At 36.7% G+C, this 16,659-nt stretch overlaps 2 protein-coding genes and 1 long non-coding RNA gene across 3 annotated transcripts; 1 reads left to right on the top strand and 2 right to left on the bottom strand.

Moving 5' to 3' along the window:
• Window positions 1-1,288: 1,288 nt before the first annotated feature.
• On the bottom strand, window positions 1,289-4,916 carry LOC107898504 (protein trichome birefringence-like 13). The gene is made up of 6 exons (XM_041091019.1): window positions 4,182-4,916; window positions 3,930-4,107; window positions 3,690-3,830; window positions 1,941-2,061; window positions 1,720-1,854; window positions 1,289-1,629 (listed from the first exon to the last, which is right to left on the bottom strand). Exons 1-6 carry the CDS (start codon window positions 4,594-4,596, stop codon window positions 1,372-1,374), a joined length of 1,248 nt encoding a protein of 415 aa, XP_040946953.1. The 5' UTR covers window positions 4,597-4,916; the 3' UTR covers window positions 1,289-1,371.
• On the top strand, window positions 4,700-5,232 carry LOC121215985 (uncharacterized). Its single transcript, XR_005911953.1, has 2 exons — window positions 4,700-4,788; window positions 4,915-5,232. It is a non-coding gene; the product is annotated as an uncharacterized lncRNA (long non-coding RNA).
• Window positions 5,233-5,788: 556 nt separating this feature from the next.
• LOC107898505 (squalene monooxygenase SE1) lies at window positions 5,789-15,481 on the bottom strand. The gene is made up of 8 exons (XM_016823969.2): window positions 15,057-15,481; window positions 8,556-8,667; window positions 8,277-8,451; window positions 7,438-7,606; window positions 6,894-7,112; window positions 6,529-6,807; window positions 6,164-6,442; window positions 5,789-6,053 (listed from the first exon to the last, which is right to left on the bottom strand). The coding sequence occupies exons 1-8, from the start codon at window positions 15,300-15,302 to the stop codon at window positions 5,925-5,927; spliced, it is 1,608 nt and encodes a 535-aa protein (XP_016679458.2). The 5' UTR covers window positions 15,303-15,481; the 3' UTR covers window positions 5,789-5,924.
• Between the last annotated feature and the right edge of the window lie 1,178 nt (window positions 15,482-16,659).

Raw genomic sequence — 16,659 nt, 5'->3', positions numbered from 1 at the left:
TGTTTTAGTGCAGCTACGTCCCCCTACATAATGTCCATACCAATCAAACTAAGACTCAATCGGCACATGAAAATATTATTTGCTTACTTAGTAAACTTAAACAATTAGATTACTATCATCTTGGTTTTCAATTTTTATTTTATGTTTTTTTTATAAATTATGAATCATGATAAAATTATTATTATTTTAGGTAATTTTACAATTAATTTACACACTTTTAACTCGAGTTTCTAAATTACACATCACAATTATGATTCAAACCTATGAAAAATTCATCCAATACCACTAGATTAAGAGATGAGTTTCGGCTCGAACCGATACTTTGTGTGGTCAGAGTTATAAACCAGATGAGTTGCGGGGTTGGTCGACAACCCACGATTCCAAGGCACATTGACATTGTAACAATTAAATATATCAAGCAATACGTGTGGTGTGTTGAGAGCTCTATGACATGGTCTTAGAGCAAAAAAAATTATGAATCCTCACATGAAGATTGTTACAAAAACCGAATCTGAAAGGAGAAAGAGACGAAAGTGGTCTGTAAACGACAAAGGTGTAGCATAGAAACAACTTGTCGTCTTCATTGTATTACTCGTTGGTTGTATTCAATATGATGATGGCTTAACAATCAACTCCCTTTGCCCAACCCATTATTGTCTTTGCCCAAGTCCATTTTCCAAATTTAATATTTTTGTTCAAACTCTTCCAAATTTTGGATGAACTTAGACAGTAACCTGGACAGTTAGTAACTCACAAGTTGATATTGGAAGCTAAACTCTCCCACCAAAACTAGGAAAAATAAAAAGAAAAAACAATGGGTCCATTCGGCCCTGAAATTTCAAGGTCCTCACTTTCTTCTACTTGTCCATGTTATTGTAAGATCAAGCTCAAGACACTTCCCTCACCAAATGCCAACAATCCCTTTTATTCAATCACAAAAAACCAGCAACAGCCCAAACCGGAAGTGGAAATAAGTAGGGTTGCACCACGTGACATGCGGGGAGGATGCAGCAGCTTTTGTGGCATTGGCTACGGCTACGGATTCTAATCATGGATGCTTGTCGGCTTTTCTATCAAAAAGCCAAGGAAAGAGCTGAGGCAGCCAACCCTAAACTTTGTCGTCTAATATGGATTTGGTTGGGGGTGCTGTCGTTTTAGGTTGTTTTTTGTAATAACAACGAACCAGATGAGTTGGTTACACATGTTTTTGGGATTGGGACTATTTGGTAGATAAACATCAGTTCTTTGGCATTTGTACAGTCCTAATGACTCAAACCTGAATCCGAGATGACTCAAATGACTTGAATTCCAAACCGATCCTAACCCAAAATGTACCGAACAAAAATATGTTTAGTAATAATACAATCAGTTTCAAATTTTAAGACTGTTTAAATGTGTTACAAACAGGTCGTTCCATGTATCTGTAACTCCCGGCAAGCACCAATGCATGCAGTCATCGTGTTTCTTTCCTCCGGCTGTGGAAGGGTGAGCATCAGCTCTGAACTCACTCATGCGGGTAATATCTAAGATGTGGACGTTAGACCCCTTGAGGGCGTTGTATATGTGCTGATTCACAAGCCTTGTCTCCACATTTGTCCCGTTGTTTTTCAACGAGAAGAGATTTTCCACCTGAAAACGGATATAATCAATTCAGCCTTGGTCCGGAGTGGACACAAACCAACAGATGAACAATTTTTTGGCCAAATGAAAGATACTAACTTGTTCGGGTAACAAAGGCTGTAACCGCTGACAAGAACCACCTTGGTCCCAATCACCACCTTCAAAATGCCTTGGTGATTGCGTGCGAAACAATTTAATTGCATCCGGTCGCATGGTTTTCTCCACAAACCGTATCTGCCAATTGATGATCAGTAAGAACTAAGAAGGTAAGCTGAGCGTTGTAAAAACAATAGTAGCAAACACCATTTGCAATAACATACCACGTGATTTAAAACCTTATCCAAGCCAAGATCAGGAGGTATGGGAGGGATTACAGGTAGACCCTTTTCAAAGAAAAGCAAGGGTGACTTAACTGGGTCAAATTTCGAAGGAGCCCACCACCTATTAAAGAACAATCAAAATGGTTAATCTATGTCAGGAAATCTATGATTACAACAATGGAAATATATGAACTAGAATAACAAGAAATTGTGGCCAGGGACCAACTTAAATATATAACACAAGTTAGATAGCTTGAGACAAAAAGCTTTGATGGTTGCATATAGCTCGTAAACCACATCCAACAACGGCAATTTGTCATGTCATTAAAATCCACTTTTGGTCATTTCATTCAACATGGAAATAGGATCGAAATGCTAGAAAACAACTTAGGAACAAAAAATAAGAACATAGAGGCATGCATGCTACCAGGCTATTGGCACCAAAAGATCTCAACAAACAACCAACATAATATTACAAAACAACCAGAAATTACACAGCTTGAGCCAAAAAGATTTGATAAGGGCATATAACTCGAAAAACACATCCAACACTTCTGGTCGTTTTCATTCAACATAAAATAGGATCGAAATGCTAAAAAACATACTATTGCCACCAAAAGACCTCAACTAGCAATCAACATAATATTATAAAACAACCACAAGTTACACAGCTTGAGCCAAAAAGCTTTGATGATTGCTTATAACTGAAAAACCACATTAAAACAAACTTTTGGTCGTTTTCATTGAACATGAAATAGGATCAAAATTGTAAAAAACAACTTAGGAACAACAAACAAGAACATAAAGGCATGCATGCTACCATGCTATTGGCACCAAAGGATCTCAACAAACAACCGACATAATATTATAAGACAACCTCAAGTTACACAGCTTGAGCCAAACAAGCTGATTGCATATAACTTGAAAACCACATCCAACCATGGCAATTTGTCATGTCGTTGAGATGCACTTTTGGTTATTTTCATTTTACATGAAAATAGGACTGAAATGCTAAAAACCAACTTGGGAACAACAAACAAGAACATAAAGGTGTGCTACCATATAAATTGCCACCAAGAATTTCTCAACAAACAACCACAAATCCCACAGCTTGAGCCAAAAAGCTTTGATGATTGCATATAACTCAAAAACCACATTGAAATCAACTTTTGGTTGTTCTCATTCAACATGAAAATGGGATTGAAATGCTAAAAAACAATTTAGGACAACAAACAATAACATAAAAGTATGCTACCATACTATTGGCACCAAAATACCTCAACAAGCAATCAACATAATATTATAAAACAACCTCAACTTACATAGCTTCAGTCAAAAAGCTTTGATGATTGCATATAACTCAAAAAGCACCATTAAAATCATCTTTTGGTCATTTTCGTTCAACATGAAAAAAGGATAGAAAACAACTTAGGAACAACAAATAAGAACATAAAGGAATTCTACCATACTATTGGCAACAAAAGAAGCAACCAACATAATATTATAACACAACCACAAGTTACACAGCTTAAGCCAAAAAGTTTGATATTTGCACATAATTTGAAAATGCGTCCAACTTTGACAGTTTGTTTTCATGTCATTAAAATCCACTTATGGTCATTTTCATCTACCATGAAAACCGGATCCAAATGCTAAAAACAACAAAATAGTGCTAAAAGGTATAGTACCATAACATTATTGGCACCGAAAGATCTACAACATTTTAATGGAAGTGGGAAAAAGGCTAACCAGTGTCCTGTGTTAAAGATTAGTATATCATGGAAGCTTGGAGCCTTTTCCCATGTGCTTTCTGGAACATCAACATCAACTCTATAACCTTCTTTATATCCAAGAGCTTCTAACTTATCACCATTTCCATTAGCTGACCATCTGCATTAAACACAATCAAGAACAATACAGTTCCTACCACGAAATACAAACAAAAAGAAACTAAATTGGAATTTATCTAAATGATTCAAAGCAGCTTACCTACCATAGCGTGCCAAAAGATTAGTTCTATGATAAGCAATGGTGAGATTATAGTGAAGGAAAGTAAAGCCACGATCAGCTCCAGCAGGACGCCATTTCTTCACATCATTGGACACACGTTTCAAAGTACAAAACAAAGATACAAACATGTTTCTGTTTAAGGAATCACCAATAAACCCTGCACTGTTGAATATTGATTAAGGCCTAATTTGCTTTAAAATAACTAACTTTGAGACAGAGATGGGGAAGTACCAATGTTGGTATCTCTGTAAGTGTGAAGAAACTGGAGGGGATCGAACGGTGGGAGATCACAGTTACGAGGCTTCCATCGCCACTTAATAATGTCTCTACCGTTGGATTTGTTGTTCAAAATGCAATTCCATCCTTTGAATATCTCCTTGCAGCTACTGTCGTATCGATCAAATCCCGCATTTGGGTCGTAAACCCATGACCCATCGGAGTAATCGCATGAAGAATCGCCGGTTGCAGATGGGTCTGATCGGGTGGTGAGATTGGCGTCGATGGGTTTAAAACGGAGGAATTGGGGATGAGTTGTGGAGGAGGAAATGGAGGCTTTTCTGGAAATAGAGAGAAGAAGAAAGAAAGAGATGAAGCAAATGAGAGACAACAAAGGGAAAAGAGATGAAAGCTTCTTTGTTGCTGCCATGGAGGTCTTTGTTAACAATTAAACACTACTTAAATGAGCAAAGCGGCTAACCCCAAGGGAAAAACACATGCGAGATCTAGGTTGAAGGTAAAAAACAGAGTAATGGGTGTTATATGACGTGCCCCAGGGTGAATTTGAGTAATTTCATTTGACTGCTTTGACTCAAAAGCCAAACACTAGTTTCAATTCAAGGTTATATCTTTTTCACTTTCTTTTCAGATTTCTTAGCTTGTTTGGTTGCTGAGAAAAAAAAAAAAAAGAAGAACCAATTCATTTGACTGCTTTGTCTCAAAAGCCAAACACTAGTTCCAATTCAAGGTTATATCTTTTTCACTTTCCTTTCAGATTTCTTAGCTCGTTTGGTTGCTGAGAAAAAAAAAAAACCCAATTCTCTTTCTTTTATCATTTCAATTCAACAAGTCCTTATATTTTACTTTTTTGAATTTGTGTTTAATGGGTGCAGAAGCCAGAGTGTTTCGGTTCCAGTGAAAAGCATCAATGTCTTCAAATGTTATACCTCAAGAAAAACAGACGGGTGCTCATAGCTTTTTCTCCCTATTTATTATTATGGTTGAATTCAGCTATTAGTCCCTGCACTTTCTAAAAGTTATGAATTTAGCTTCTACACTTTAATTTGATCAACTTTAGTCCCTATACTTAAAATCTAACTTATCAATTTGAACCTAACTCACCTTGATTTGACTATAAAAAGTCAACGACATGAACCCCTTTCACTTTAATCTCATTTAACCTGATCAATCTAAAAATAACTCAAATAAGAAATTCGAAAAGACCCAAAATAATTTTCCTCACCTTTATACTTTGAAGATACAATACTCTGAATTATCTTGGTAAATTTTGACTCAATCCAATTATCAAAATAATATTCCTTTATAATCAGAATAGCCCTAATAAAGGTTAAATTCATTAAATATAGAAACTATTTTTCACAAATTTGGTAGGCAGGAGGGTGAACACTTCCTTTGTTACCAAATAAATTACCAGTTTCATATTTTTCAATAAATATTTAATTATGAAACTTTTTCAATGTAGAAAGATAAAAAAAGACTTTAGAAAGCTAACTCATTTTTGTTTGCTAGGCAATATAAATTTATTGAAAATAAATCTCTTATAAAAGTGCTACAAATTCACCTTCAACATGGACTGCGCCAACAAAGCGCTAGAGTTTCAGTCATGCAAAAGCCAGCTCATTTATTTACCATTTTAAACATCACACATACAAAAGACTAACCATCCTACTTAAGAATGCTAGTAACAGATGTGAGATTTTGTTAAGAACATAGAATTGTTCCAACAAACACTGCTAATTAATGCATGAAGTTTCTTTTGGGATCTTTTTTAGGGGGAGTTCTATAATATGCTGGCACAGTTAGAGGGAAAAACATTTGTCTGATTCCTTCAGAGTATATGTAGGGGAGAAGAATACTTGATGCCACCTGAAAAACAAGAAAATATTTGTATTAATATGAATCTATATCATAATCATATTTAAGATCTTATATATTTAGATCATGTTAATATATAAATGTTTGGTAATGATACTGACCCAAAGCAATTTAGCCCCATCCCACAAGCGTTTGGGAGAAGGAAATGGAAGTAACAATCGGCCAACGCCATATATTGCAATGGAAAAGAAATGAAATGCTAAGCTTAATGGAGAAGGGCATAAACCACAGAGCATAGCGGATGCTCCATATGAAAACATCCCTCCAAGTCTCAAATACCCCAAAAAGGTGTGCTGCAGATTCTCCATTGCAGGATTGGACGAGGCACTGAATACCTTCTGTAGGACATTAGCCAGTATATTTATTGTAGATGACATTGGCTGCATGTAGTTAAAGGGCAAAATTATACCGTTTTCATCATTGCCATTCACTTTCAAAATGCATATAAAACATGAAGCTACAATACCTTCCTCAGGGTGTAAAAAGATTCGAGATATTTAGAAATGGTGGATGCATCGGATAGATCATGCAAGGGTCTTAGAAGATCCCTAAGTATTACAACATCAGACAGAGCAACAGTCATTCCCCCTCCGGTTATAGCGTGCCGCATGTTGAGTGCATCTCCAATCAAAAGCGCACCAGGAGTCAGGTGTGGAGCAGCAGCCATAATTTTATTCGGCGCTATTCTTATGTTACCCTTCTTCTCTATTGCTGATATAAAGGAATCGTACAATTCAGGAAGAACCTGAAATGTATTATAAGCCATACAGTTCGTCCATAAATTAAGCCAAATTCCCCTAATGAATGAAGAAAAGAAAGATCTAAATATACCTTGGGAGCCACCTGAGTTTTCAAGTAACATGCCATTTCACCATTGGAAACTGAAGGTACCTTTTCACTAGGAACATTCACCATGCAACGAATTTCAGTGCTGCTAATGGGAGAGAATACGATTGGCGAAGGGTGTGCTAATATAATAGCTCCATAATTTTTAGTTGGAAGGTTACAGTTCGTCAGTATAAAACCAACAAAATAAGAGGGTATATCAACCTGCAAAAATAATAAAGACCTTTATATATTTTCTCAAAGCATAGAATTTAGGATTTAGCCCCTCTATTATCCTAAAATTAGAATTTAATCTCTTTGCTTTAATTTGGAAAAAAAAAATGATCTCTAAATGTTATTAGTAGGTACCATTTGTAATAAAAAGCAACTAATAATATTATTAATTTGGACATACAATAACATTATAAAAATAAATGGATTTAAATTAAATAAAAAATAAAGTAGAATGATTAAATATAAAATTTTAGCATAATAAAGAGACATAAACCATAATTGAACAAATTTAACAAGAATTCCCAAGCATTTTCACCTTAGGATAGCAAAGAGAGCGTCTCAAATTTGAGAAACAACCATCGCATACAATTGTGAGAGAAGCATAAGCTGTCAACACTTGACCACTCTCATTTTTGTACTGCACTCCTTTAACAATACCATTTTCTTCGATCAGAGATGTTACTGTCCCTTGTTCTAAACTTATGCTACATTATCATAACATCAAAACATCAAATTGGATCTTCTAAAGAAAAAGTATAATTTCAAATGTACTCTTTATAATAAATTGTTGTAACAAGTAAATACAAATAGAAGTGAACTTGTCAATGTTAACTTAAGCCTAAAATATAACTTGATCAATTCAAACCTAAACTTGCCTTGATTTGACTATAAATGGTCAACAACATGAATCCCTCTAAACTGAACCTCGTTTTACTCTAACATAAATTGGCCACTCAAACCCAAAATGATCCAAACAAGCAACTTGAAAAGATAAAAAATCGAGGTGACTGTAACCTAAAATGACATGAACCTATCATGAGCTGACCCTAAAAACTTGAGCTTCAAACCCTATTGACCTAAACCCGAAAGGACTCAAATCCAAACTTGAAACGGTCCAAACCCGAATTTAACCCAAACCTGAAATGACTTGAATCTAAGCTCACTAAAACCAAATTTAAGCAAAAAATTGTAAAACTCGAATGACTCGATCTAGGTTGACTTGACCCAAAATCGACTTGACTAGCTCAATTGACAGGTCTAAACAGAAGCAATGAATTAAAACAAACTACAAATCACTTAATCCTTTAAGATAAAATGTTCTGGTGTCTTATGTTGAAATTGAAGAATGATTGAGAGGAGGGAGAGAGAAAGTACTTGTGAAGAGATGCAACTTTTTTCCGCAACCTTTGAACAAAACGACCATTATGAAATGTTCTTCCTGCAACATGAGATTGGAACTTTTCTAAAGGAAAAGATACTTGAGCCTCCTTTCCATCCTTGTATAGAGTATAACCCAAAAGTCGTTGCGCATCAATCTCATCTACACAATCTATAGAACCAACACTTAAAAGTAAAATAAGTAATTTTATAAAGAAATAACATTATAACATTATGTTACATCTACTATTTAAATCTATGATTTTTCTTGTTTACCCTCAAGGCCTAATTCAATTAACTTTAAGTAGCCCCCTGGTATTAGACTTTCACCAGCCATTCTATTAGGCGCATTTAAGTCCCTTTCTATCACTCGTACTCGACGTCCATCCTGTAACATGTAAGTTGTTAAGAATTGTTACATATGGTATCATATTGAAATCCAAATTTGAAAGCCAATGAAATCTTGGCATTGTTGCTTAATGCAAAGACTTTGGGTTCTTAAGCACTCAAGTTTGAGTTTTATCATGCGCAATTGTGACATGTAAATCTCTAATTCCATCATGTGTGTATACCATGTATGTTTTTTACTCAAATATTATTTCTTATCGTGATTTTTCCCCGCCTTTGTACAAGCTTGTTTCTACACTATAACTACTTTGAGCATATATTTAAATAAAGGACATACAAAATCTTTTTTAACTTGCTTATGAATTTTTTTTAATTTCACTGGCAGTATACATGACAGTAATTTAGATATTTATATGCATTTATATTAAATAAAATTAAATTGGACTGTCAAAATAGATTTTATATATTTTTTAACTACTACTTGATATTACACAGTTATTGTTAAGAAATGGCTTAAAATTGGTAGTGGATTGTTGTTGTTGGTAGTGGGTTGTTGGTGGTAGTGGATTAGTGGATGGTTGTTGGTGTCCATTTTCAACCACAAATCTTTGCCAAAGTTTTGGACAATTATGTCCTTGAACTCTCTTATAAATAGAGAGGTTCATTAGCCATATTCATCATCCCAAACCAAGAGAGAGCAAAGCTTGTTCTTTGAAAGCTAGGATTTTAGCTTTCGGGTTTTCTATAGGGGTTGAGAGTTGTGAGGTTCTCGGGTTGTGTCTTGAGTGTAAAACACTTGTAATCTTCATCTTGTTATAGTGAAATTTCTTTTCGCCTCTGCCCGTGGACGTAGGCATTAAAGCCGAACCACGTAAATCCTTGTGTTCACTTTATTTTTCGTTCCGGTCAATTTACTTGTAGTCATATCGGAGTTCTCGAATCGATCCTTTTCGCAACAAATTGGTACCAGAGCGTAGTTGAAGGAGTGATAATATTTTCTGAATTGCCCTGTGACTGCAGCTTTGTCTGATCTTTCACATCAGGAAGAAAATATTATCATTCATTCAAAGGTTCCAAATTATGGCTACAAGTGTTTCATCGACTAAGTATGATGTCGAGAAATTTACCGGGAAAAATAGTTTCAGTTTATGGCGCATCAAGATGCGGGCAGTGCTGGTTCAACAAGGATTGCTAAAAGCATTGTCTGGTAAAGATAAATTACCAAGCACGCTTTCGGAAGAGCAAAAGGATGACATGCTAGAAAGAGCACATAGTGCTATTCTGCTATGTCTAGGAGATGAAGTGCTACGAGAAGTAGCGGATGAGAAAACCGCGTCCGGTTTGTGGCTCCGGTTAGAGAGCAAGTACATGACGAAGTCATTGACGAACCGGCTCTACCTCAAGCAAAGACTCTATGCCCTGAAGATGGAGGAAGGTACACCTGTTTCCCAGCACCTGGATAAATTCAATTCCATTATCATGGATTTGAATAATATCGATAACAAAATCGATGATGAGGACCAAGCAATAATTGTTTTGTGTTCTTTGCCTCCCTCGTATGAGAATTTTGTTGATACAATGATGTACGGTCGTGATGACCTGACTCTAGAGGAGGTGAAAAATGCCTTAAGTTCCAGTGAGTTGAGGAAGAAAATCACTGGTAAGGTGGTCGAAAACAATGAAGGCGAAGGCTTGGTTGCTCGAGGAAGATCCAAGGCAAAGGGTGGAAGTTCAAGTAAAAGCCATCCTAGATCGCAGTCCAAGAAGAGAATACAGTGCTACTACTGTAAGAAGTACGGGCACATGAAGGTAGATTGTCCGAAAAGGAAGGAGAAATCAGAATCACAGGAGCAACAAAATGATCGTGCGAATGTAGCTGATGCAGATTCTTCAAGTGATGCCGAGATCGTTCTTGCAGTATCCGACTCTTACGCTGGTGGGAGATGGATTCTTGATACGGGAGCTACATTTCATATAAGTACTTCGAAAGATGCATTCTCAACATACGAGAAGCATTCTGGTTCAGTACTAATGGGAAATGACCACGCATGTCAAGTCATGGGGATTGGCACAGTTCGTATAAAGATGTTTGACGGTATTGTTAGAACTCTAACTGATGTTCGGCACATTCCAGAAATGAAGAAAAATTTGATCTCTTTGAGTACGTTGGACAAGAAAGGCTTTCGGTACTCTGCTGAAGGTGGAGTTCTCAAGGTATTCTCGGGTGCTTTGACTGTGATACGTGGTAATTTGGAGCGGGGCCTTTACTTCCTCGATGGTTCCTCGGTTACAGGTGTTGCGGGAGTGTCATCATCAGATGATCTAGATTCTGACACCACGAAGTTATGGCATATGCGGCTCGGGCATATGAGCGAGAGAGGCTTATCGGTGCTAAGCAAACGAGGATTATTGTCTGGGCAGTGTACAGGAAAGTTGAATTTCTGTGAGCACTGCGTCTTCGGTAAGCAGACTCGGGTAAAGTTCAGCACTGGGATTCACAAGACAAAAGGCACAGTGGATTACTTCCATTCTGACCTTTGGGGGCCTTCTCCGACAATTTCTAAAGGTGGTTACAGATATCTGCTTACCTTTATCGATGATTACTCGAGAAAGGTTTGGGTGTATTTTCTGAAGAGCAAGTATGAGGTTCTCATCAACTTCAAGCAATTTAAAGCTTTGATCGAAAATCAAACAGGAAAGAAGATCAAGCGATTCCGGACGGATAATGGCTTGGAGTTTTGCTCAGGTGAATTCAATGAGTTCTGCAAAAATGAAGGAATAGTGAGACACCGCACTGTTCGTCGAACACCACAACAAAATGGAGTTGCAGAACGCATGAATAGAACTCTCTTGGAGCGAGCTCGTTGCATGCGATCAAATGCTGGGCTCGGTGAAGAATTTTGGGCTGAAGCTGTTAATACTGCTTGTTATTTGGTTAACAGATCTCCGTCAACAGCTATTGAGCTGAAGACTCCTGAGGAAGTATGGTCTGGTTCTCCTGCTGATTACTCTGGTTTAAGAGTGTTTGGCTGCCCTGCGTATGCTCATGTAAATGAGGGAAAACTCAAACCGAGGGCGAAGAAATGCATATTTCTTGGATACGGCCAAGGGGTGAAAGGATACAGGTTGTGGTGTCCTGATCCGGTTTCGTCCAAGTTCATCATCAGCAGAGATGTGACTTTTGATGAGTCATCCATGCTTCGATCCACCACAAATTCCCGGGAAAAGGAGGAGTCAGATAGAATGGGAGATCACGGTGTTGAGAAGCAGGTGGAGTGTCAGGTGGACGCTCCAATTCCTACGGAAGGTACTTCAGTCCAGGATGATCAAGTTGAGGTGCAAGATTCCGATGAAGATGAGTCACCTCAAGAAAAACCATATAGCATTGCCACTGGAAGAACGAAGAGACAAATCAAACCAAATCCGCGTTACGCTAATCTGGTGTCTTTCGCGCTCAGTGTGGCGGAGTCCATTGGTATAGAACCTTCCAGTTATAATGAGGCTGTCACGTGTGATGAGTCGGCACAGTGGGCAATTGCTATGAGTGAGGAGATAGAATCTCTTCACAAGAACCATACTTGGGAGTTGGTTAAGCCGCCAAGTAACCAGAAGATAGTTGGTTGCAAATGGGTCTTCAAGAAAAAGGAAGGCATCCTAGGGGTTGAAGCAACTAGATTCAAGGCACGATTGGTTGCTAAAGGCTTCACTCAGAAAGAGGGGATTGACTACAATGAAGTTTTCTCCCCAGTCGTAAAGCATTCTTCCATTCGTGTATTACTTGCCATGGTGGCCAAGTCTGATCTAGAACTTGAGCAGCTTGACGTAAAAACGGCGTTCTTGCATGGTGAGCTCGAGGAAACAATCTACATGCGTCAACCAGAGGGTTTTACAGTTCCTGGTAAAGAAGACCATGTCTGTCTATTAAAGAAGTCTTTATATGGATTGAAACAATCCCCAAGGCAGTGGTACAAGCGGTTTGATAGCTTCATGATTCAGCATGGTTACACAAGATGTGACTATGATGCTTGTGTCTATCATCGGAAGCTCTCAGATGGTTCGCACATTTATTTGTTGCTGTATGTTGATGACATGTTAATTGCTTCCAAAAACATGTCGGAAATCAACAAGTTAAAGTCGCAGTTGAGTGGTGAGTTCGAGATGAAGGATCTGGGTGCTGCCAAGAAAATTTTGGGCATGGATATTCACAGAGATCGCAAGGCGGGCAAGCTTCGTGTGTCGCAGAAGAACTACATTGAAAAGGTTCTTCAACGCTTCGGCATGGATAAAGCGAAAACTGTGAGTACTCCGTTGGCACCACATTTCAAACTCTCTGCAGAGTTGTCACCACAATCTGATGAAGAAAAGCAGCAAATGTCTCACATTCCATACTCGAGTGCAGTTGGAAGCGTGATGTATGCAATGGTTTGCACTCGTCCAGACATTTCACATGCAGTTAGTGTGGTCAGCAGATACATGAGTTGTCCTGGCAAGGAACACTGGCAGGCCGTGAAATGGATTCTCAGGTACTTGAGAGGTTCTGCAGATTTATGCTTGGTATATGATCAGAGTGACTGCACTAGCAGTGTCACGGGCTATGTGGACTCTGATTATGCTGGAGATCTGGACAAAAGAAGATCTCTGACGGGTTATGTTTTCACTTATTCTGGAGGAGCCATTAGTTGGAAAGCTGTGTTACAGTCTACCGTAGCCTTATCTACGACTGAGGCGGAATATATGGCGTTAGCAGAAGCAGTGAAAGAAGCATTGTGGATGAAAGGTCTAGTAAGCAGTTTGGGTTTACAACAGGATTTCACTGTTGTATTTTGCGATAGCCAGAGTGCCATACATCTGACTAAAATCAGATGTTTCATGAACGGACCAAACACATTGATGTCAGATATCATTTTGTTCGGGAACATGTTACGCAAGGTGACATTGTTATCAGCAAGGTTGCTACCGAGAAGAATCCTGCAGATATGTTAACTAAGGTGATCCCTGCATATAAGTTCAAGCATTGCTTGGACTTGATAGGTATTCGGGATTGATTAGCGCCAGAGAGGCGTTTGGAAGAGGTGATCCAGTTCGAGGAATTCACTATGATGTTCAGCTTGGTAAATTTCAAGCCAAGGTGGAGATTTGTTAAGAAATGGCTTAAAATTGGTAGTGGATTGTTGTTGTTGGTAGTGGGTTGTTGGTGGTAGTGGATTAGTGGATGGTTGTTGGTGTCCATTTTCAACCACAAATCTTTGCCAAAGTTTTGGACAATTATGTCCTTGAACTCTCTTATAAATAGAGAGGTTCATTAGCCATATTCATCATCCCAAACCAAGAGAGAGCAAAGCTTGTTCTTTGAAAGCTAGGATTTTAGCTTTCGGGTTTTCTATAGGGGTTGAGAGTTGTGAGGTTCTCGGGTTGTGTCTTGAGTGTAAAACACTTGTAATCTTCATCTTGTTATAGTGAAATTTCTTTTCGCCTCTGCCCGTGGACGTAGGCATTAAAGCCGAACCACGTAAATCCTTGTGTTCACTTTATTTTTCGTTCCGGTCAATTTACTTGTAGTCATATCGGAGTTCTCGAATCGATCCTTTTCGCAACAGTTATCAATTAAAAAGAGTCAAATATATATTTTTAGTTATTATTTTTAAATCGTATCGGTAGTTAAATTGATTAAATCATTGATTTTCGGTTCAATCTGTTCATTTTATATAAATCAAATAAATTATTAAAAATATAAAATATATAAAATCCAGCTCAAGCCAGTACTCTAAATCTAATTTCAAAAACAACATTGATTATTTCATTTTACCATCAAATTAAAATTTGAATTTATTACAAAAAAATCAACACAAATTCACGTGAACTTAAATTAAGTTATCGAAATACTATCTTCCCATATATCACTTCAACCAATAATAATAAAATGCGAACTTAATTAGTAATTGTTCCTTTCAAAAAAATTTGGTTAAAGTATCATGAAGGCCATTGTACTAAGAATCAGATTGCATTTTGTTCCTCTACTTAAAAAATAGTAAATTAGTCTCATTATATTAAAAAGCAAACTGGTTCTCAGTTAAAAATTCTATTCATTTCTACTATTTAAATTTTTCCCTATACGTTAGCATGAGGTACACATGATACACTATGTGTAACTGACTGGTTATATCATCAGCCACGTCAATTTTTAACAGTAGAAATGGATAAATTTTTTAACAGAAAATATCAATTTTCTATTTAATCTATCCTACAAGAACTAATTTACCCATTTTTTGAGTAAAAGGAATAAAATGTAATCTAATCTTAGTACAGGAACTTTACTAGGAACATGATACTTTTACTAAAAAATTAGTAATTGTTATATGCTAGACGAGGAAAATAAGATGATTAAACAATGGTAGAACAAAATAAAGAAAAAAGAAGAAATTATGAGACCTTTCCAAGAGAATAGGCAAGAGCAGCACCGGCAACACCGGCGCCGACTATGATAATATCCGCAGTGCCAACACCCTCACTCTTTCCAGTTTTGTTTACTCTGTTTTTCTTTGGAAACCCCATTGAAGCTGCTCTGTTTAGCTTCTTCAGTCCCCTAAATCTGATTAGGGAACTGCAAAACAAGAAAACAAACCCCAAAAGAGAGGCTATAACACCTCCAACTCCAGCCATGTACTGCTCAGCCATTGATTTAAGAACAATGTATGGAACGAATAATCAAGAAGAACATCATTTATAGAGGAAAAGCGTGCAATGGCATATAATAATCTCCACAATCGACCAATAAGATCTTTTAATGTGTATAATATATAATATATCAAACATTTTAAATTATTGTGGTTTGGAAATCTCATTTGGCCCTCTCATCTATACCTCACATTTTAGATGAAATAGGGTTAACGTCGGGACGAGAAAGAGACAACGTCTTAACGATGCGAAGAATGACGTCTCGACAAGGCAATATGCCATGTCACGACGTGACGATGTGTTATCTACTAAACCGAATTGTATCTCTTAATTGAACTTTGTTATCTTTTTCTAGTTTAACTTTGATTATTCTAGAGATGTTTTAGTCATATTTTCACATGGATTTCAGCCTATAAATAGGGCCTTTAGCAACACTAGAGAGATCAATTCAACAACATAATTAAGAGAGAGTTTTTTGGGAATTTCGGAAGAACTTTGTGTTTTTGAGTTTGGATTTGTTTTTTGTTTCTCTATCTTGTACTCCTCTTCAGTTATTTGCCATTCTAGTGAAGTTTTTTTTACCCGTGATTTTTTATCCTCTTAAGATGAATTTTTTCAAGTAAATATTTGTATGTGATTTTTCTCTATTTATTCTTATTCGTTGCTTAACTCGAGTTTACCCTAACATTATACTATATAGATCATAAATATAACCTCTACAAAAGTAATATATTTATGTAGGCAATTATTTTTTGTGTCCTTTCGTATTTCATTTAAATTTAACTAACAGAAGCATTGGCAAGTGTGAAAGCTAAGGAATTTTTGCAATACAGTGATGATGTTATGTGGGTGGAAGAATACCCATTTTTTTTCATGAAGTTGTAATTGCTTATGCTCTAAATGATTAATGAAACGAAGAAGACATTTCTCCAGCAAAAATATGATTGATGACTGAAGTACCTCCACCACACGTTATGGAAAAAAAAAGAAAGGATGCATTATTATTGCAAAAAGAAACAAAAAAAGGAAAAAGACAAATTAAATTTATAAAGACCTAAAAATTTGGTAAATCCATGAACTCATTTCACAACTCAATTCGTTTATTCTTTTCTATTTTTGCTAGTCGTCTGAACCATGAATTGTCTCTTAAGAAGAGTTTTTTCATGTAAATATTTGTATCTGATTTTTCTCTATTTATTCTTATTCGTTTCTTAACTCGAGTTTACCCCAACATTATACTATATAGATCATAAATATAACCTCTACAAAAGTAATATATTTATGTAGGCAATTACTTTTTGTGTCCTTTCGTATTTCATTTAATTTTAACTAAAAGTAGTGATAGACGATTTCTTTT

This window comes from Gossypium hirsutum, chromosome D04, assembly GCF_007990345.1.
Source record: "Gossypium hirsutum isolate 1008001.06 chromosome D04, Gossypium_hirsutum_v2.1, whole genome shotgun sequence".
NCBI lineage: Eukaryota > Viridiplantae > Streptophyta > Magnoliopsida > Malvales > Malvaceae > Gossypium > Gossypium hirsutum.
Note: the sequence above shows the minus strand (reverse complement) of the source record. Positions and strands in the feature narration are given on the sequence as shown.

What these genes read in the sequence shown, in the direction of transcription:
- LOC107898504 (XM_041091019.1), bottom strand. Translation starts at nt 4,596, where the DNA reads ATGGCAGCAACAAAGAAGCTTTCATCTCTTTTCCCTTTGTTGTCTCTC. An exon ending in CTTTTGGCACGCTATGGTAG is followed by an intron (nt 3,831 to 3,929) that starts GTAAGCTGCTTT and finishes TGTTTAATGCAG; the next exon opens with ATGGTCAGCTAATGGAAATG. An exon ending in ATCTTTAACACAGGACACTG is followed by an intron (nt 2,062 to 3,689) that starts GTTAGCCTTTTT and finishes GTTCTTTAATAG; the next exon opens with GTGGTGGGCTCCTTCGAAAT.
- LOC107898505 (XM_016823969.2), bottom strand. Translation starts at nt 15,302, where the DNA reads ATGGCTGAGCAGTACATGGCTGGAGTTGGAGGTGTTATAGCCTCTCTT. An exon ending in AAAGTTGCATCTCTTCACAA is followed by an intron (nt 7,607 to 8,276) that starts GTACTTTCTCTC and finishes ATGATAATGTAG; the next exon opens with CATAAGTTTAGAACAAGGGA. An exon ending in GCTCTCTTTGCTATCCTAAG is followed by an intron (nt 7,113 to 7,437) that starts GTGAAAATGCTT and finishes TTATTTTTGCAG; the next exon opens with GTTGATATACCCTCTTATTT.